Raw genomic sequence first — 21,848 nt, forward strand, 5'->3', positions numbered from 1 at the left:
TACCTTCCCGCTGGGGCAGTATCTATTTATCTACTTGCACTTTGACGTGCTTTCGAACTGCTAGGTTGGCAGGAGCAGGGACCGAGCAACAGGAGCTCACCCTGTCGCGGGGATTCGAACCGCCGACCTTCTGATCAGCAAGCCCTAGGCTCTGTGGTTTAGTTAATGCAGTTAATTAGTATATATTAATTAACTGTTTGTATTGCAAATATTACCCCTACATATAAAAAGCACTGACTGAAAACTGTTGCCTTTAGGTAAGTCACATGTTAAAAATCTTGGCACATTGGATATTTGATTAATTGATATTTGATTTGGTATTGTGATTTGATATAATGAGGTGTATTTTGGATTTTTGTAATTGGAAACTAATAAAAAATATTGTAAAATAAAATAAAATCTTGACACAGGATATATAAAGTAAATATAAAGTTTGATCATAATATTAATTGGCCCAGTAACTGAAGAAGTTGGTCTATATCAACTTCTTGGAGTGGATTTTAGAGAATAGCCTACCACCGTTCCAACAAGACAGATAATTTCAAATGAAATTCAGTGACAGAAATTCATGAAAGATACCAGCTTTGCACTAGTGCAAAACACTTTCACTTGCATAAGAGCACAGCACCTGATTTTGCTGGTTTTGCACTACACAGCCGTATGTGGTTCAGGATCCAAATAACTCAAGGACCACCTTTCCCCACATGAGCCAACATGAACCTGGAACTTCTCACCTGACATCGTCCTCTGTGTGCCCCCTCTGAGGGAGTGTGAAGGGTTTCAGCACAAGAATGGGCCTTTTCATTGGTGGATCCCCACTTGTAGAATACCCTACTCATGGAGGCATGCCTGGTGCCAAATCAACAATTTTTAGGCAAGAGCTTTTCTTTTTACGCAAGCTTTTGGCCCATCTTTCGTGGCGGTTTGTTGTTGTAGACTCTCCTTTTTTATATATACTATGGATGTGTTTTTAGGTTTTTGATCTTGGTTTGGTTTTTTTTATAGTTGGCTTTAATGTCTGTATGATCTTGTAAGTCGCTTTGGGTCACGGTTTGTGTTTGGGGGAAGGCTACTAAAAATGCAGTAAAGCAACAGTGGCCCTTCAAAAGTACAAGGAGGAAGATGACATCTGGGCTGTGTGAGGAGAATTCCATTTTATTCTGCAGTGGAGGCAGCAATGGTACATGGTTAAGAAATGCTACCTCCTCTTCAAAGGCAGTCCCTGTCTCAAAATCTTTGAATTGCAAAGATTGGCCTCCTGACAGATCAGTTTGGGGGCAATATTGTGTACACCCAAAGCATCACTGCTGGTATGTATATTTTATTTGCCTTGACTGACACCTGCAGTTTGGCATCTGCTGTCTTCATGACTGTACTCTTCTCTCTCCATCCCTCCTGCCCAGAAATGCTGCAAAGTCATTCCTTAAAGGTATTGTGTGAAGATCAAGATGCTATGGGCCATGATGGAAAAGTTGTGTTGCCTGCACAGAGACATGTTGTGTAGTTATTTCTTTCAAGTGTCAGCATGTAGAACTTTTGCACTGCCTAATTCCACTTTGGGGGTACACCAACTTTGTTTCACAAGTACATTGCCTGACTTATATAATAATTTGCCAGGATAACATTTGGTGGAGGATTATCGGCTTTGACTCTCCATTCTAGTCTTAGCAACAAAAACACAGCTTACGTTTAAACTGTGGTGAGTATCAATCCCTCTTTGCAGGGGCTCTGAAGTAGAAATGTGCAGCTGCGCTCCAGGCCCCCAAACCCCAGCATAACCTTTGGCATTCCAATGTGTCTCTGCATGTGTGGAGTTCCACAGCTGTTACTGAGGTTCATTCACAAGGGCAAGCCTTAAGGGCTGGAAGGCACATTGATCAATCCCATCTCACAACAAGCACAGCATTTCACAACCTAGCAGCTCCCTATGCTGCACATTACCCAGCCACTGGAACATGTACAAAACCCACATTGGTATGAATACCCAGCATAGATCTCCCCAGAGGACGTACATCTTCACAGCGCTCCCTGTACATCAGTTTTGCTCCAGGTAGACCCTCCTCATGGTCATGCTGTGTGTCTGCCTGAGCTCATATGGTCTTGATGGCTGGTTGCATAAAAGGTTCCCTTCTACAGTATAGAATATGATGGCAGTGTGTTGGGGAGGGTGGGTGTGGATATTGGCAGTACTGCATACCTAGTCCTGTGTCTGCTTGTCTGCATGGAGACCACAGGCCCCTTGCCTTCACATGCATGTCAAACCATTCTTCCTAAATCACACCACATGTACTATGAAGATTCATCTATTGTTAGGTTGATAGTAGGTGAATAAACCATCTTCTCAGTTTCCTTTGTTAGTCCACTTCTGCGCTGGACTCCATTGGACCAAGCCATCTTGCTTGCTCATTGACTTTCTGAAGTCCAACCTGTCCTCACAAAGTGTCCCTGGACTGTCACATTTGTTCATATGAAAAGCCTTGCATATTTTGAGGCTCGCCGTCAGTTGTATAGTCTGAGCACTGAGAGGCGCAGCCAGTTCTATTTGTCACATAATTTCACAAACACCAAATTGGATGAGACATTTAAAATATATATCTGCCAAATCTGAACTATTAATGGGATTTTTCATCTCCTCCTGATGTTGGTCTTGACAAGCCAAAGAATTAAATGAAAAATAGACTTGGCACTGACAAAGAGTTAGAAAAGACAATGTTTTTTTGGGGTTTTTTTTTTAAGAGCTAAAGGGAAAATATTAGATTGAGCTTTATTCCTTTGACTGTAGGGGGAAAGTATTGATATTGCATTTCCCCACCCTTTACTGGGGTTGATTATCACTTTTGCTATGGTTGTTTTGAACAGTTCCCTCAGACTCATACTGCATGTTACACCTAGAGCTCTGCAAACGATACTCTTCTTCTGAGTGCAGCTGTGAGAAAGACAAGACTGATAATTTGATCAGGAAAGTGGTGCAGGGGTGAGTGGCATTAAACCAGTTTTCCCCTGCACAATTTTCCTGACCTAAATTATCCCCAACGAGCTGCTATTTGCTGTGTGTTTATTTGTGTGTGTATGTAACACAGGGACTTGATCATGGAGCAAATAGGTGTTGAAGAAGGTGGTAAATAGATTGGAAATATAGTGTTGGTTGCTGCTTTCCAGATTAAATTAGCATCCCTTTCCCAAGGCTGCAATTTGTGTGTGTGGGGGGGGGGGACGGGACCCATTTGAAGATAAGTCCTGGATTTCTCAGGGCAATATGTAGCTTGGCCCACAATGCCAATAATGTCATTTGTGAGATCATTGTAAATTCACAGTGCTCCTCCCATTGCTCTATGGGATCTACATATGCATTTTTTACAATGTAGTCTCTTACAATATTTTTTTCACTGTGCAAACATGACTCTCAGTATTTTGTGGTTATGCCCATATCAGATCTAGCTCTGGTGCACCCAAAGCTGAACAAGTCATTTTGCCATCTGAGGTAGAAAATGTTACAGGTGCCTTTTTACATTTTTACTCCATGGAAGTAAAAATGCAACAATAAATGGAAGGTATGGATTTGCTGAGCTTTCATGACATCCAAAACCATCAGCTTCCTAATCAGCCATCACTTTCTGCCTAATGGTAGGACTGGCCCTGCTCTTCTTTCTGTATCTTGTTCTCCATTTGCACAATAATTTCTGTTTAATAATAACAGTAATATGTAAAAATCAGCATACCTGAGTAGATCAATAAAGTTTCGATATATTGGTTGCTTTAGTAATCCACTGCCATTGCCATTTTGTTGTGCTGGAATTTTATAATGTTTTGGTTTTACTATACAGTATTATTTTTAAATTTTTGCTTTGTATTTCTGCCCTGGAACTTTTTGGTGAAGGCCATGTTATAAATTTAAGTTTTTTAAAAAGAGTAATCGCTCTTGTAATTGCTGACACATTGAATACAGCCAGATATCAAAGTGGGTGCAAAGCAAAGAGGAAATGTACAATGTGACAGAGAAATCCTTGCCCTTTCTTTGCTTAATGCTTTTCCTCACAGCTGCGGAAGACTTAAATTAACACCATCCTGTTTTGTCCTGATTAAGCAGTCCTTCTGGTACATTTCAGGTATTTTCACACTTACATTTACACACAATAATGAAGGGTTAGGCAAGTTCATGAATACTCTCTCGCCACCTAAAGAAGCTTCAGCTTAATAACACTTTCAAAATTACGTGCGGCAGAGTGGATGTTAAAAAGATGGTAACAGGAACTGATAGCGTGCTGCTATTATGCCATTGCCATGGACTAGCAAAGATTATAACAAGGTATAATTGTTGCTTGCTCATTTGTTTGAACTCAAGCAAACTATATCAAATGGCATCTAATTATACCCATCGAATACCATTACAGAAGGCAGCATACGCAGCGGTTGCTCAGTGTAAACAAAGGCCCATATTCGAGGTGTAAACAGACAAGAAGTTGTTGCTGCTGCTAATTAGCTTGGCATTTTGGTGCTTACAACATCAGAAGCAAATTGCACGAAAATTTGTTTGGAGCCCGAGCACACAGTTTACTGCAGCTCCATCTGGTGCATGCCCTCTGATTACCCAGAGTGTTTGGCTGGTGGACTGAAGGACCCCATTTGATAGTGGGCCAAGTTGAAAGGTCTACTGGTGGTAAAACAATGGCCAGCCTTTTACAAGTGGGTCATTGTTGCCAAACAATAAAGCTTTCTGGCTGATTTGAATGTCAACAATTCAGAAAAGTTGATGTTTTGGAGCCATCAAATAAAATGTTTTTTGTGAAACAGTTTATTATTTCAGGGGTAATTATTTGAATCATTCATGGCAAAGGATGTTTACTAATGAGAGCTTGGCGGCTGCAAATTCCAAAGAGACTGAATGCTCTTTGTGCTGACAAAGAGGCCCAAATCACAAGAGAGCAACTGACTGGACAAATCATTCATCTATGCAAATGCCAGCTGAAATGGTCAGATGCATTTATTACCCTCCTCATTATAGTAAACAAGGCAGGAATCGTGACTGGCAGTTATCAACTTGCCCTGAAGTATGATTTGTTCTCCTACTACTATTTAAATGAGAGGAAAAAAGGCAGGCCACCAGGGACTTTGTCGGTGTATAAAAGAGTAAATGTCACATAGCCCAGTGCTTAAAGACTCTTGATTGACAAATGTTTTATTTGACATATCAAACAATGATGGTTTTCATATCAAACAGCCCACATTTCTGAGCCAGAACTTAACCCCTTGCAGGGGGATCTAATGCCAAAGTGGGGCCTACAAAGTGGGGAGTTACAATCAAAATAGACGCAAGCAACTCCACTCCTAAGGAACTAAAAATATATTGTACATCAAGTGACAGGAAGGACAAAATGTTTTTATCACAGCGCGTGCACACACACATCACACAAACCACAGTGCAAAATATTGGATTTTCCCCCCCCTCCCAGTGGCTCCGAGTGACCTACTTGCATTCTGTCGCTGTGATGTTGCTATTTAATGGTGGAAGAGCTAACTAGTAAAGAACTGATAAAGTTAGAATAAAAATACGCTCCTTTGGGAGAAAGGGTGGGAAAGAAATAGAATAAAAATAAACATTCAAATTAAAGTCTAATGCAACTCGTATTATCTCAAGGTGAAATTGCTTTTTCAAGCAAGGCTAAGGCTCCCATGTGTGAAGATTAAGGCCCTTGCAGCCAGTTCAGCACTTCATTTATGAAGCATACAGGATTTGGCCCAAAAGCACCTCTGCTGGTGCCATGTTACATGTGGCTGACTCCCTTGTCAAAGACATTGCCAAAACAGATGCCGTTTGTGTCACTGCTCTTGTGTGTCTTCCCAGCCCTTGCTTGGCATACCATCGCTATGAAAAACGGTAAATCCCGTCCTGCCTCCTGCTATGGCTTCTTATTGGCCATTCTAGCTCACTGAGGCTAGCTTTTTTCTTTCCCCTAAAAGGGAAAGATTTGGAGGGTGTGGATGTCATGTGTGATTCAAATCACATCTTCCAGTAATCATGTTCTAGCACTTTACCTCCTGGTACCAACAGAGCTCTGGTTTTTCTGCAAGCCTATCCAATAGAGTGGGATAGCATCTGCAGTTCAAGGATGCAACTTAGGCTACAGTTCTCCTGGACCATTGTCAGATGACCTTCTTGTCCACTAAGCTCTAACTGTAAAACTTGCTCCTGTCTGAGTACATTGTCTCTAGAATGATGACGCTAAGCCTCTGCTTCCTTTTTCTTGACTGCTCCTTGGTGTCTGCCTGGTTCTGACTCCCTGATCTGACCCCTCTAAGCCTTGTTTGCTGCTCTGGAACCCGACCCCTGCATCTTTTGCATTATATTTCTGCCTCTGTTCCTCTCAGACAGCCTGCTCTATGCAGTCTCAGCCCTGAAACCTTTCCTCTGATGAGACCTGACAGAAGGACATAGGGTGTAGAGTTATGCTTCAGTTGTATACGTCAATGCTTGTGTGTCTTGCAGCTTAAAATAGCTCTTTGCCATGTCAGACTTGGCAATTTTCAACGCTAAGTAACACGAACCATTTTAGGAAATGTGACACAGCAGATAAGAGCCTGGACCTCTTTTTGCCTGCCTTATGAAGGAAACAAAGCTGAAAAAATACGGAATTGCCATGAAGTTAGTGAGGCTGCACTTATTACATCAAAATATTTAGCTGATGGGTTAATACAGAGGTGGGGAACTGTTATTTCTATCAAGGCCCAAGAAAGAAAGAAAAACAGTCAGGACCTGTACAGTGTTATTACTTAATTGTATAAGTTAATTTTTACAATCCATAAATAAATAATAAATATTTGTATTGTCTCGGAAGCTACTGTTGCCATCTCCTGAAACTCTGCAGACTCAGAGCTTCTGGGATCCACTGACCAAGAGGAACAATTCTATGGCTATCCCTGGAGAGCAAAGTGAGTGAAGACACAGGTCTACTTCTGCTTTCAAGGAGACAAGGAGACTCTGTCCTGCCATGTGATGCCCAAAATCTTCCTGACGGAGCGCATGTGAAAGGTGTTGTGAATCCCACCATGTGGAACTGAGGAGAACCTATGAAAGCTTGCCTGCCTTCAGTCCCCTCATCACAGCCTTTTTCCTGGCTGTACCCAGATAACAAGAGCTTCTGCATACCCAAAAGTGTGTACAGTGGTACCTCGGGTTACATACGCTTCAGGTTACACACTCTGCTAACCCAGAAATAGTGCTTCAGGTTAAGAACTTTGCTTAAGGATAAGAACAGAAATCGGGCTCCGGCGGCGCGGCGGCAGCAGGAGGCCCCATTAGCTAAAGTGGTGCTTCAGGTTAAGTACAGTTTCAGGTTAAGAACGGACCTCCGGAACAAATTAAGTACTTAACCTGAGGTACCACTGTACTGAAAAGTGAAAAGGACACATTCCAGCCAGGCAAAAACACCTGTAACCTGGGGAGAGGCCTAAGGTTCCCTCCCTCCCTGCACCAACACCAACAACCACAGCTTCCAAATGTCCAGAAATCTTATAATTCTAATTCTGGATCTTGTGCTGTTAACGTTTCTGCACACACAAACTATTACCACTGCTAAGATAGCCCAGTCACACTTTGGCTTTCTCCTTCAGCTCCATATCTCTCAGGGAACCTGAGCTCCCTGAGTGGTGAAGGAAGATGCAAGCAAGTTGGCCAAGCTGTCTGCCATTGATGCTCCTCCATGGGGGTTGAGAACAAGGGTAGAAGATGTGCTTGGCCGGTGATGGCTTCAGAGCCCAGAGCATCTGAGTGCCAGACCCCTTCTGGGATGCTGCTTCAACAAAGCTGGAGAAGCCAGAAGTGGGAAATGTGAGCGAGCGGCTGCCTACATCATCCCATAGCTCTAATGAGCAAGCCCTGTGACTCCTCTAGGGGAGGAAGGGAAGATGAGCAAAAGGCTCATTTCTCAAGCAGCATCCAGAGAGCAGCACCTAACCAGACCAAAAAGCTATAGGGGAGCTAAGTTGCTTTTCTTGCTCCTTCAGTATTACGCTTTTGAAAGGAAGGTGGGGGGGATATATATTGTATAAGGACAGAACACGTTTAATGGTTTTAAGAAGGCAGCTGCTTAATCTTGGACTAAGAACCAAGTAAGGCTAAGTAATAAGGGTTATTAATAGCCCTAATTGCAGTTCATTAGTATATACCAAATCAAAACCAGTGACAAGAAGAAATGAACATTTAAAGACCTATTACTCCAGACAAGATTAATAACTCGGTCTCTTAGTTAATGGGTTTATAATGATTTGATTGGGATAAAAGTTAAACTCAATCAAACAGGAATCTATAACGATGCTGAAGTTGGTTACTAGTTTCCAGTTCTGTACTGCTCAGAAGTTCCAAACCCTAAGAAAGAAAGTTCGTGTATCCATGAACTCAGAAGTTGATATGTCCCCAAATCCTAAATTAATTGTTGGGGTGCCCTATCTCATGTATCTTTATGATCAGAAGATATTTGATCCCAATGATGTTACTTACTCAAAATTAACACCTGTGCTAGACAGGATCCAGTGGCATCTCACAGAGGACACTGTCCCCTTTGCTTGAGTGTATGATTTGCTGTGGTCCTGATATATATTGGTGTGGGCACCCCACAATTACTATTTTTGTCAACATATTTTGACATACAGTGGTACCTCGGGTTACATACACTTCAGGTTACATATGCTTCAGGTTACAGACTCCGCTAAACCAGAAATAGTACCTCGGGTTAAGAACTTTGCTTCAGGATGAGCACAGAAATTGTGCTCCGGTGGTGCAGCAGCAGCAGCAGCAGAAGGCCCCATTAGCTAAAGTGTACCTCAGGTGGCGCTGTGGGTAAAAGCCTCAGCGCCTAAGGCTTGCCGATCGAAAGGTTGGCGGTTCGAATCCCCGCGGCGGGGTGCGCTCCCGTTGCTCGGTCCCAGCGCCTGCCAACCTAGCAGTTCGAAAGCACTCCCGGGTGCAAGTAGATAAATAGGGACCGCTTACTAGCGGGAAGGTAAACGGCGTTTCCGTGTGCGGCTCTGGCTCACCAGAGCAGCGATGTCACGCTGGCCACGTGACCCGGAAGTGTCTCCGGACAGCGCTGGCCCCCGGCCTCTTGAGTGAGATAGGCGCACAACCCTAGAGTCTGGCAAGACTGGCCCGTACGGGCAGGGGTACCTTTACCTTTACCTCAGGTTAAGAACAGTTTCAGGTTAAGAACGGACCTCCGGAACGAATTAAGTACTTAACCCGAGGTACCACTGTATTTGGTGTGCTTAGATACACCTTGATTGTGCCATGCATCCACAAGATTCAGCAAAAACAACTCTCTAGTCATAAAGGCTGCCTTTGAATTATCACCAACTAATGATATGCCCAGGGATGTGGGTGGCGCTGTGGGTAAAACCTCAGCACCTAGGACTTGCCGATCGCATGGTCAGCGGTTCGAATCCCCGCGGCAGGTTGCGCTCCCGTCGTTCGGTCCCAGTGCCTGCCAACCTAGCAGTTTGAAAGCACCCCCGGCTGCAAGTAGATAAATAGGGACCGCTTACTAGCGGTAAGGTAAACGGTGTTCCGTGTGCTGCGCTGGCTCGCCAGATGCAGCTTGTCACGCTGGCCACGTGACCCGGAAGTGTCTTCGGACAGAGCTGGCCCCCGGCCTCTTAAGTGAGATGGGCGCACAACCCTAGAGTCTGTCAAGACTGGCCCGTACGGGCAGGGGTACCTTTACCTTTAATGATATGCCCACTGCTATGAAGCAAAAGGTAAATATGAAAGTCTCTCTCATAGAGCCCAGGAGAATGAAGTGTGTCACTGAACAAAGTGTAATACAAAGATGAGCCTGCTGGATCAGGCCATTGGTCCATCCAGTCCAGCATCCTGGTGGCCAACCAGATGCCCATGGGAAGCCTGGAAGCTGGACATTAGTGCAACATCACTCTGCCCACCTCTGATTCCCAGCAATTGGTATTCAGAGAGATAATGCTTCTGGCAGTGGATGCAGAATATAGCCATCAAGGCTCATAGCTGTTGTATAGTTCTTATCACCTTTTTCTTCCTAAAATTCCTGTGAAGTAGGTGAGACTTTGAGACAGTTACCTGTACAAACCCATTCAGAAGGATTCACAGGTGAGTAGGAATTCTGGATTTAGGTCTAATTGATCCCAAACCAACATTTAAACCAGTGGACCATGCTAGCTTTACTCACAGTATTTGCAGGGGAGGGAGGATAGTGTGATTTGTGTTTTTATCTTGTATTTTTATGCCGTGAGCCGCCCTGAGATCTTCAAATAAAGGGTGGCATACAAATTTAATAAATAATAAATAAATGCTATTTTTATATGGACTTTGATTTTCTTATTCTTCAATCACCTGAAACAGAAGGGACAATTAAGTAGAAAGGAGAAATCCTTCAAATACCCCTCAGACTAATTCCTCGAGTCAAGCTCCCCATCCATGCATCATGTAGATGTTTCAGATTACAAGTCTCACCAGCCCTGGCTAACATGGTATATAGTCCAAAACATCTAAAGCCTGGGAAGACTACCTTAAACAATCTAAAACTGTAGTCAACGTGAAGATATTAATGCCAGACTTTTTATTATTCTAAAATGTTCCAGGAACAGCATCCAAATTTACATAGCCATTTATTTCTATGGTAGCTGGAATTCATGCTAATTGTACATTAATTCCTGGGATGAATAATTGAGATATCAGACGCAACACCTCAAAAAAACACAAAAAAACCCACCCCTTAAATCTTGTTTAGTACTCAAAGTAACAAGTTCTAAGCCATGAGTTAATCAAGAAAACTATACATAGGTCTTCATTAGCATACCAGGAATCAATCCACAAATGATAAAATCACAGAACATGCAGACTTAATGGTGCATAATTCAATCATGCTTAACTCGTTCTGAACACATCAGTATCTTCAGGTTTCATAGAAATGGTAATTTTGTAGATGGGGTATAACAATCATCTGCCTCAGGGAAAACATTCCATATACTTATGTTTTGAGAAGGTTTGTTTTAATTTTCCTGATATTTATAGGGTATGAGTGGATGTGTACATTCATTCCATAGGAGCCAACTTCCAGGGGCTGTGGGGGCTTCAGCCCCCCAATAAAATATTTGAGGGGGCCGGACTCCCACAAAGTTGATGGGCATTTCCATTCAAATGGTATGTGTGCCCTCTGTCATGTGATCAGTTATGGGGGGTGGGGCTTCCCTGGGCTCCCACAATATTTTATTCAAGTTGGCACCCCTGATTCCGCCTAAGGCCTTCCATAGTTCTGTTACAAAAAGAAGTTAACAACTACTAATTGGAACATATTATTATTATGACTCATGTTAAGTAAGACAGAACCAGGGAGTCAATCTGAATTAGAATAGGACATGTAAACTCAGTCTGAACCTATGTCCCCTCCCTCTCAAAAATTGGAACAGAAACTGATCTGAAGTTCTAGGCTGAACTGAAATAAGAATTGAACTTAAAATGAATAATTCAGGATACCCCTTCATAATAAGAATATAATTGGGGGGAAACTGACACAGTAATTCAGTGACTAGGTCCAATAATAATGAATCGAGCCAATGGCTGGGAATTTTGCCCAGACTTCTGCACTTCCTCCTTTGATGACTGTAGGAAATTCCAGGTATTTAATTCCTCAAAGGATAGTTGTGCAGGCTACTTCTTGTTCTTTGTTCTACTCCTGTGCTCTCCGTCTGGGCTGCATGTAGCCTGAATCCCTTTTACCACACCTTCCAAAGGCAGAGAATAAGCAAACTATTGGTTTCAGTGGTGGCTGTTCCTTGCAACTACCAGTCTCCTGGAGGCACTGGAGCATCAGCAGTTTCTGGACAGAATGAACGCCTGTTGCTGGCCTGCTGGAGGACTGCATAAAGGTAAAGGGACCCCTGACCATTAGGTCCAGTTGTGGTTGACTCTGGGGTTGCGGCACTCATCTCATTTTATTGGCCGAGGGAGCCGGCGTACAGCTTCCGGGTCATGTGGCCAGCATGACTAAGCCGCTTCTGGCGAACCAGAGCAGCGCACAGAAACGCCGTTTACCTTTTACTCTCGCTGGAGTGGTACCTATTTATCTACTTGCACTTTGACGTGCTTTCAAACTGCTAAGTTGGCAGGAGCAGGGACCGAGCAACGGGAGCTCACCCTGTTGTGGGGATTTGAACCGCCGACCTTCTGATCGGCAAGTCCTTGGAGGACTGCATACCTGCCACCAAAAACCTGAGTTGTCATTAGTCAAGCATGGCCACATCCTGCAGCTGTCTTCCTGACGGATGGCCATGACATCCTCCCCATCAGACATTTGGCCATTAAACTGAACTTGATAAAGGCTTCTTCTTCTCTCTGCTTATCTACCACTAGTTTTGTACCCGGCATAAAGCCTTGTGCCAACCTGCAAATGTTATGTCAGGCCGTTGGCACGTGGGCAGTGTCCCTTGCCAGTCAGAAATAGTGCCTATTTTCCTTCTCTACATGCTAGGCCCGTTTGGTCTCTGTTTTGTGTCAGGTTCCTTTATATAATTCAATCCTTTTTTACGGTTGCACCGTTGCTGATATCAACATTACCCACAGCTAAGGATGAATCAAGGCTCTGGGTATGGGCAGTCAAAAAGAGCAGGATGCCTTCTGAGGCCTGGAGGCACAGAACCGAAGATCGCACAAAATGTGGATTTCAAAATAAATTGCAGTGGCAATGCAACATGAAGCGTAGCTGAGGAAATAGTTGAATGGCTGCTTAATGTAGTTATGAAATCCAATATTTGGATTGTGCAGGATTGGAGAGCAAGGGCAAACTATCCCGAAAGCAGCCCAGAAAAGGCGATAAAAGCCCAAGCGGAAAGCTTAAATCTCCTAGAAAAGGGTGGGTGGGCATTGCCACGGCAAGACCAGTCACAAAACGTTTAAGAAACGCTGTTTGGGAGAGCGCTGCAAACGAAACCCAGCCGGCCTCCCGCTATCAGCAGACAAACTGAGCAGGAAGGAGGAGCGAGCGAGCAAAGCCCCGCCCCCCGGAGCCCCTCCCGGCGTCATGGCGCGTCGCGTGAGCTGCGCCCGCCAGCTTCAAAGATGGCGGCGGTAGCTTCGGCGCCGGTCGCGAACGCGTCCCGCTGCCCAGAGCTGGCTCGGGCAGCGGAGCGAAGATTATCTGAACAGTAAGCATGAAAATGGGTGGGCAGCCTTTTTCTTTCTGGCCGAGGGCGATGCTGGAGCCAGCACCTGGCGGCCGCCCCCTGTTGCTCAGAGGTCTGCCCTGGTAGCTTGCATGGGGGTTTTGGAAGCCAGGGGCGAGGGCTTCGAGGCCACTAGTTGTCTTATCTCTGGCCGCATCAGAAGACTTGAGAAAAGGCCAACGGATGGCAGAGTCCCCCTCCCCCCTCCCTCCTTGCTTTTGCAAATAATGCAGTGTTTTCCCCTTGGCGGAATAAATCCCTTTTGCGAAGGAGCTCTTTTTAATTCCACAGCGGACAAGATCTTGGCGAAGGAATAAGTTATTTGTGATGGTTAACACGTGTCTCCAAAACTACCTTGTGATTAGGTTTTTAATAAGGCCTACCCTTGAATCCTCATGATTTAAAAATTGCGTGTAGTTTTTCCCTATTGGAGGTCATTCCTGCGTTTACTTTAAATGATGTGGCAATGCTTTATTATTATTATTATTGAGCTGCAAGTGTGTGTGAGAGGGAGAGAGGTTGTTGTTTAGTCGTTTAGTCGTGTCCGACTCTTCGTGACCCCATGGACCAGAGCACGCCAGGCACCTCTGTCCTCCACTACCTCCCGCAGTTTGGTCAAACTCATGCTGGTAACCTCGAAAACACTATCCAACCATCTCGTCCTCTGTCGCCCCCTTCTCCTTGTGCCCTCCATCTTTCCCAGCATCAGGGAGAGAGGTTAGGCTAGTAATAAAACAGGCTTCCGGGAAAGCAATAGAGTAGGAGTGGTGAGAAGCAGGTCGGGATCTACACGCAGCGTTTAGGGGTGGTATTTATAGTAGATCACCAAAGGTTACCTACTTGACATTTGGCAACAGCAGGAAGGTTTTCATTAGGCTGCTGTACTGAAGAAAACATAAGGTAGCCAGGAGTGGACTTTTTGTTAAAAGGACTGTTAAGCTTTATTCAATTCTGATACTGTAAATGAACCCCTAGTTTCCAGATGTGCTCAAAAGACACTCTGTTCTTATTTCTAATGGTGTGCCATTTACACTTTACTGGTTGAATTTCTAGTAAACAACAACAACCAACAAACCCAAACTACTGTAGATCCAAGAAGCCTGAAAAACCTGCCTCACCCTGCAGTAGCATGAGTGAGATGGTTGTGCAAAGCCTTGAATTTGATGAGGTTTGGAATGAATGCAGGGAGTGAGAGGATACCAATGTAGAGAAGTGGAAAAGGCAGTGACAAAGTGGTGGGAGGAAGATAATTTCAGCAGTTATTTTGTTCGGTGTGGAGAACAAAGACATGGTAAATGGTCTATGAAGAAGAGGTTGAAGTTGTGCAAATGACACATGTTAGGGACAGTTCTACAGGACCTGAACATACAGGAATGTTTTGAATTGTTAAAATTGAGAAGAAACGAATGTCTCGGGGTGGGGGGAACAGATATAGTGAGGATTTAGTATCCTTTAATTTAGATTGAGGGGGGAATTTATAAGGGGAAACAGGGGAAGTTCAGGCTCTTCTTATTTGATCCTCGCAACAACCCCTTCAAGTTCGTTCGTCTGAGAGACAGTGACTGTCCCAAAGTCAGCCACTGAGTTTTATAACTGAATTGGGGTTTTGAACTCGAGTATCACAGGTTCCAGCCTGACACCTTAACCACTATACCATACCTTATTACAAGTAATCAAATAACATCCACTGGGTTGAATCTGAACTCTTGGGCGGTGTCCAACTCACTTTCTCTATAGCATGTTTCGGAGGGGAAAACAAGGTGTAAATGAGAAACATTTGTGGCAGTCATTTTGGAGGCTTTGACATTTCCTAGTAAAAGTGGCCTTCCAGCAGAGTGGGTTGCTGGCAAGTGTACTGTTTTGCATGATGCACGTTACGTAAAATAAGTAAAGCATCTAGTTTGAAGCAGAAGATGATGGAGTAGACTGTTGGCACTGGTGAAATCTCTGCTCAGCTTCTGAACGGAGTGCAAGCATCCCAGTTGCTGGATATCATGGGTGGGAGAGGGCTCTTGCACTCATGTCTGGATTGTGAAGTTTGTACCGGGGTTTTGCTTGGCTACTGTGAAAACAGAAAATACCCTGAACTACATAGGTGTTGGGTGCAGTAGGTTCATCTTATGTTCTTGAGCATGAACAGATAAATCTGTAGAACAGTGGAGTTTTTCTCGTAATTCTGGAGCTGTCAAAACAAAAAAAATTCTCTCTGAGAAGATAGATTAAATATCTTTTAAAAATTTATAGCGTAGAAATGAATTAAGCTATCGCTACCTTCTTGGCTTTGTTTTCCAGCAAAATAAATAGTTTGCCTTTGAAATGCAGGCAACATTTAGGTTTGTGTTGTGCATGTTCGAGTAAATGTCTGTTACACAAATACTGCATCTATTTTAAGAGCTATTTCATCATCCCTGTTGCAGATTCAACAGGTTATAGGCACTTCTCTTTGCCGCTGAAGATAAACAGCTAAGAGCAGAGACAAGAAGATTAATTTGGGGGTAATCTTGGCTCATAAGTCTGTACATAAGTATATTTGTCAAGGTTAATACAATTCTGGGATTACTAAGGCACTTTGAACACATAACTTTTTGTTCTTTTTATTAAAATGCAGCTTGATTCCCTCCTTATGTTAATGTAGTAATTATGTATTTGAAACTAATATTATGTATAAATTATATTTTTTAAGTGCTTCAATTATATTAACATTGCTTTAAGTTAATATTTCTGGGCAATGGCAAAGCAATTTTTATTCATTTATCTTTTATACTTTTATTTTGGGGTACAAAATTTTAATTAAATAAATTTATTGTATATTGAATTTATAAAATGTTTTTAAATTTTTTCTAGGTTTTGATTTACTAAGTGTTACTCTATTGGGTGTTTGAAATGTGTGACAACTTGATATATTTGTTCAGTATGGACTCCATTCTGTGCATCTCATATTTAGATACTTTGCCTGCTTTCAGATGCAAATTCTTCTTCTCCTCCTCCTGCTTCTTCTAATAACCCAGACTTCACCCTAAGGTCCCATGGTGGACTACAATATGAAAACACAATATTGAAAACAGCTTTTAAAAACTGACAATTACAAAATTAAGGTGAATCCTAAAAATATGCACCTTATGTGTCAAAACATGGTGTGTGACATTGGGGATGCACTGCAAGATCTGGTTAGCACAGAAGATGCTTTCAAAATTAAAGTTACCCTTGAAAGGAACTCTTGCAGAACTAATTCCATCAGTAGGGTGTATTTGGTCAGCTCCATTCTTCTTACCTCAAAAGATGCTGATTTCTAATATAAGACATTTACATTAGCAAAGAGATTCATGCGGAACAATAGACTTGCTTGCTTTAATTCAATAATGTGTGGAGAATAGTTATTTCTAGAGTCAGACATAAATAAAAAGAGGATGGGTTTCCTGTACCTTTTAATAGTTACATAGAAGGGGGATTTCAGCAGATGTAGCTTGCCGTGAAGCCTGTTAGCATTTACTGCAACAATTATAGCACCTCTCTAATTTGGGGGATTTTATTCATTCTTTTGGCAGATTTGATCAATGTAGCCTACTGTCCTTTGGACCACAATGATCTGCTACTCCATATGGTGAATGAGGTGTGAGATTGCAGGGCAGCATATCTATATAACCTGTCCATGTTCGGTGATGCTGCCTTTTCATGCAAAAATGATGTTATTTTGAATACAGCGTCCAAGGTTATGATTCTGAAATTAATTGGATGCCTTTTCACTATTACTACTGCAAAAAATGAAGTGAAAACTAAGATTTGTCTGCAAGCTTTGTTTTTAAGGCAATATGAGACATTTTGTTAGACAATAATATTTTTATGAAACTTTTACTAACTTGTTTTTCTCAAATGTTGCAGTGGCAACTTAAGGCTAGCCAACTAAAACTAGTAAAAGCAATTTTGTTTCTTGGATAGTTTTCGTATTAACTGTTCTTTGTTTTTGTTTTGATTTAGGTGCCTGTTGGTTTTTCCAAACGTCCCACAAAGAAGCAATGCATGTCTCTTGAGGATCCCTGACCTTTAGCAACTTGATAATAGCTATCTGGATATCACCAGCATTTCCCATGTTAACAGTTCTGAGCATGTTTTACTACATTTGCCTTCGACGCCGAGCCAGGACAGCTACAAGGGGCGAACCTATGAACAATCGGAGAGCTATTGAATCAAACAGAGCCTTACCTATCAATGTCGAAGTGGTCCAATATGCCAAAGAAGTGTTGGATTTCAGTTCCCATTATGGTAGTGAAAACAGCATGTCATACACCATGTGGAATTTGGCTGGAACTCCTAATGTGTACCCTAGCTCTGGTGACTTCACGCAGACTGCTGTATTTCGAACTTATGGAACATGGTGGGAAGTCTGTCCTAGCGCACGGTCACCTTTCACAAGGACACCACCCAATTTCCATAGTCACGACTATGTAGAGCTTGCTTTTGATGAACCAGTTTATCCCACAGCAATACATGTCCTGGAAACCTATCACCCTGGTGCTGTCGTTAGGATTTTGGCATGTTCTGCAAGTCCTTATTCCCAAACGCTGCCTGCTGAAGTAAGGTAATTCATCTTATTAATTTACTTTTCATTTCCTTGATATGAGATGTGACACACACACACACACACACACACACACACACACACAGTGGTACCTCGGCTTACAGATGCTTCAGATGCTTCAGGTTACAGACGCTTCAGGTTACAGACTCCACTAACCCAGAAATAGTACCTCGGGTTAAGAACTTTGCTTCAGGATGAGAACAGAAATCATGCTCCAGTGGTGTGGCAGCAGCGGGAGGCACCATTAGCTAAAGTGGTGCTTCAGGTTAAGAACAGTTTCAGGTTAAGAACGGACCTCCAGAACGAATTAAGTTCTTAACCCAAGGTACCACTGTATATGCAAATTTATTAATGAAAGAGTGGGGGGAACACAACACAAAGAGAGTGGGGGAAGAAAACAAAGCAGTCAGCTCATATTCACAATACAATAAACATCAATACATCAATCTTAATTTACACATACAGTTCAACATATGCCCTCCAAATGTCCGAATAGGTATCCAGACAAAGTTGATGTTTAGTCACAATGCTTTGAAGGGTTTGTTTTTTTTAAGCAATATGTGTGTAGACGTGTTTCATACCGGGTTCGATGATGCTGAGACCCACCAACAAGGTGTGGGGTTGGAGGCACAGAGGACACAAACCCTTGCTTGGCTGGTCTTCAACAGGTCCTGAAGATTATAAGAAGAACTCTGTAGGAAGATCCACCTACTCCCTTTTCTTTATTTCCCCAGTGACTAACCAGTTGCCTCCATAAAGCCCACCATCAGGACTTTAAGGCAATAAACTTTTCCAGCAAATGATATTCAGTGTGCCATACCATATCTGAACATGGAGCTTCCATATAGCCATTATCCCAAATAGCTTTTGGGGCCAGGGTAGAATTAGGCAATGGCACCCTGTAATCTTCTGTCTTTATAGGATGGTGTTGTGCTGTAAAAACTTCTCTGCTGCTATAGGTGACAAGGAGCTGAACAGTAGCTCTTAAGAATGACAATATTGCATCACATGTTATTATTCATCATTATTTATTAAATTTGAACACCATCCTTCATCCATAGATCTCAAGGCAGAAGAACTTTGGATTTCAACATAATCTTCTCAACCTAATGGTGGGCATTTGTGTGTTACCATAGTGGACTACCAATGGCTTCTTCATTATAAAGCCAGTCCTTGGACAAAATAGCTCTTGAAAGGGCTTCAGAATTCCATCTTTTTGAGCTATTTCGACAACAACATCAAAATATCTTTAAAGTTTTATTTCCAAAATATTGGATTGCATAAACTGGGCATGTGTTAGTTGGCATCCCAAGGAGACCATTTTTTCCGCATCAAGGCTCAGAAAAATCTTCTGCCATAAAATGTGTGCTGTCTGTACAGCCATTGTCTGGAAAAATACTCACATAAACACATATGTTGGCTATCACTTCATCTGCAATTACCTGCATTTTTTTTAATAGCCCCTTTAATTGTTCACTTACTGAAATGCATGTTCACTATGCATTCTCAGTTTTCCCTCCTAAACCTGTGTAAATCGTGCTATATTAAGAAGAAATCAACATCGGAGTCAGTGAATAATGTTAGTATATTATCTAATCTTTTTATTTTGTGAGATATTTATTAAGTTTTATGAGATAGAAGAGTTAAGTATTTTATATCAGCCCCCTTTTAGTGTTCTTCATGCTGTATTTTTTATCAACTTGAACTTAATTTCATTACCAATACTAAAAAAAAATTTTTTGTCTAATAATGGTGTTACATGTATACTTTTATTTTTGTAGATGGGAAATCCTTTGGTCAGAGCCACCCACCAAGGTAAATTCACCTCAGGCACGTCGGTTTGCACCTAGTATCAAACGGATAAACTTTCCTACAAACCTAATTCGTCTAGAAGTGAATAGTTCTCTTCTGGATTACTACACCGAGTTGGATGCAGTAGTACTACATGGTTTGAGAGAGAGGCCTGTGCTTTCTCTTAATACTTCATTGATTGATATGAATGATCTGGATGATGATGATGATGAAGAAGAAGATGGAGAGCAAGACAGCTGCAGCATGGACATCCTTAATAAGCAGTTTAGTGCGGCTGCCTTCAAGGAATGGACAACTAATGGATACTTTGATAAATTGCCTTATGAGGTAAAGGAGTGGGAATTCTTACTTTAAAGCAGAATTGCCATAACCAATTAGGATACAAGGGTTCAAGATAGCTTCATATCCATGATTAGGAACGGCTTCACTCATAGTCCTTTTAAATCTGCCCATAATTTTTAAAAACAAAATTCCCATTTTCTTGATATGTTTTAAATAAACCACGAGTTCTTCTCAAAGTGGTATTAAACAAATCCAAATAATATTTCGTAAAAATACCAAAATCCAACAAAAAGCTAGCTGAAATTCTGTTGTTAATGGACCTCCACCCCCCCCCCCATGAAAATAGCTTTCTTCTTTTGTTCTGTTACGGAAAATAACCTTTGAAAGCATAGTTTATCATTGCTGGTTATACTATGCAAAATAATTTTTGAAATTATTCAAATACAATGTTTGTTGTATACAATGTTTGTTGTATAGTATTGATTATGAAGGAAACTGATTGATACTAATTGATTCATACTAAACCAAATCAAGGGGATATATATTTTCCCCTCTTGTAAAAAGAAAAGGGGTCACTCTAAATCAGGGGTCACCGAGGTTTACCTTGCCTGGGCCGGTTCACTCCAGCGGAGATCCCTCCATGGGCCGGATTGCGTGCAGTCACGATTTTCGGCACCTGCACATGTGCAGATGTGATTTCTGGTTTAGCGCAGCGCACGGGGGCTCGCCGAGTGAGCGACTCAGTTCGGGGGCAGCTCGTGGGCCAGTTAAACGACCCCCTTGGGCCGCTTGTGGCCCACGGGCCTTAGGTTGCTGACCCCTGCTCTAAATCCCTGCCATTTGTTAAGGCTATAACACCAGTCTCAATTTGGGAACTATTACTCCTCTTTAATTTCTTCCTTTTTTAATACAAGTCTTAGAAATATTTCAAAATTCCCTCCACAGTTCTTTTCTTTTATGTAAACTGACTTTTAAAAGAAAAGCCGTCAGAAACAGACAACAGCTACCTTTTCCCCCCATTAATGCATAATAACCACAGTGGTTTGAAAGAGACTCTGCATGTTATAGGATTAGTTTTTAAAAGCGGATATTCAACAGCATTCTGGGAGTCGTTCTGAACACATCATGTCTCCTCACTTATTCATTATAGTATCAAATTGTGCTTTATGCTAGGGCGCGCGCGCGCGCAAACTCTCTCTCTCTCTCACACACAGCAAATTTCTGACAAGACACCAGACTCTAAAGTAGTAATGATTAATGGCTATTAGCCTGTAGGCTTGGAAGCTGTTATCTTTGTTTAATCAAAAGCAAAAAAAGTACTTCAGTTACATCTTAATGTCATAATCTTACTGACATTTCATTATACCCTTTTCATTTCAGGTATCATGAAGTGTAATTTTAGTCTAAAGTGGGATTAACTTTTCTGGTGTTGATACTGACATGTTAAAAGATTTTTTTATCTCTAATGCAGAGTTAGTGATGTGTAGATTATCAGATACATTAAAAATGAAATTAGTTAAAGGGGACATTATTGAGTTTTTCATATCCTTATTAACCATGTTATAGTAGAGAAATATGAGAAGCATAATTTTGTTCTCTTTAAAAGAACACTATTTTCCTTTTAAACCTTCCTTTACAATTTTCACTGCAATGGCAAGGAATGTCGTCAATTTAACAGTCTGAAAATTCACTTTGTACTTCTTTGACTAGCTGATGTGTGGGCTCACAAATAACAGCATACAAAGCATTTCAGCCTCATCCTATTTTTGTAACAAACAAAAAATACTAACAGTGCAATTTACATGAACCACAATAACACATAGTATGGAAGGAAACTTGCCTCTTGCACAGGACTGACTTGATTCCTACTCTGTCACCAGCGCAGCTATTGGTATTGTGGTGTCATTGTAAAATAAGTCAGTCTGCAATTCTGAAAATCCTATATTTCTGTTTTGCTTACAATAAAACCAAAACCATCATGTATCTCTGACAGCAT

The 21,848-nt window shown here is 42.0% G+C and overlaps 1 protein-coding gene across 5 annotated transcripts in view; it reads left to right on the forward strand.

Annotated features, from left to right (window-relative positions):
* FBXL4 (F-box and leucine rich repeat protein 4) overlaps positions 1-21,848 on the forward strand; it is a 50,174-nt gene that overhangs the window by 10,251 nt on the left and 18,075 nt on the right. Inside the window, exons 1-3 of one of the 5 annotated variants that reach the window (XM_028723022.2) lie at positions 13,032-13,164; positions 17,158-17,758; positions 19,540-19,897. In XM_028723022.2, the coding sequence (XP_028578855.2) occupies positions 17,268-17,758; positions 19,540-19,897 (849 nt within the window). In that variant the 5' untranslated portion in view covers positions 13,032-13,164; positions 17,158-17,267. Of the gene's footprint in view, positions 1-13,031; positions 13,256-16,168; positions 16,278-17,157; positions 17,759-19,539; positions 19,898-21,848 lie in introns of those variants that run through there. The other 4 variants (XM_028723023.2, XM_028723025.2, XM_028723024.2 and 1 more) reach the window with 4 other exon arrangements.

The sequence above is a fragment of the Podarcis muralis genome, chromosome 3, assembly GCF_964188315.1.
Source record: "Podarcis muralis chromosome 3, rPodMur119.hap1.1, whole genome shotgun sequence".
NCBI classification, from domain to species: Eukaryota; Metazoa; Chordata; class Lepidosauria; order Squamata; family Lacertidae; genus Podarcis; species Podarcis muralis.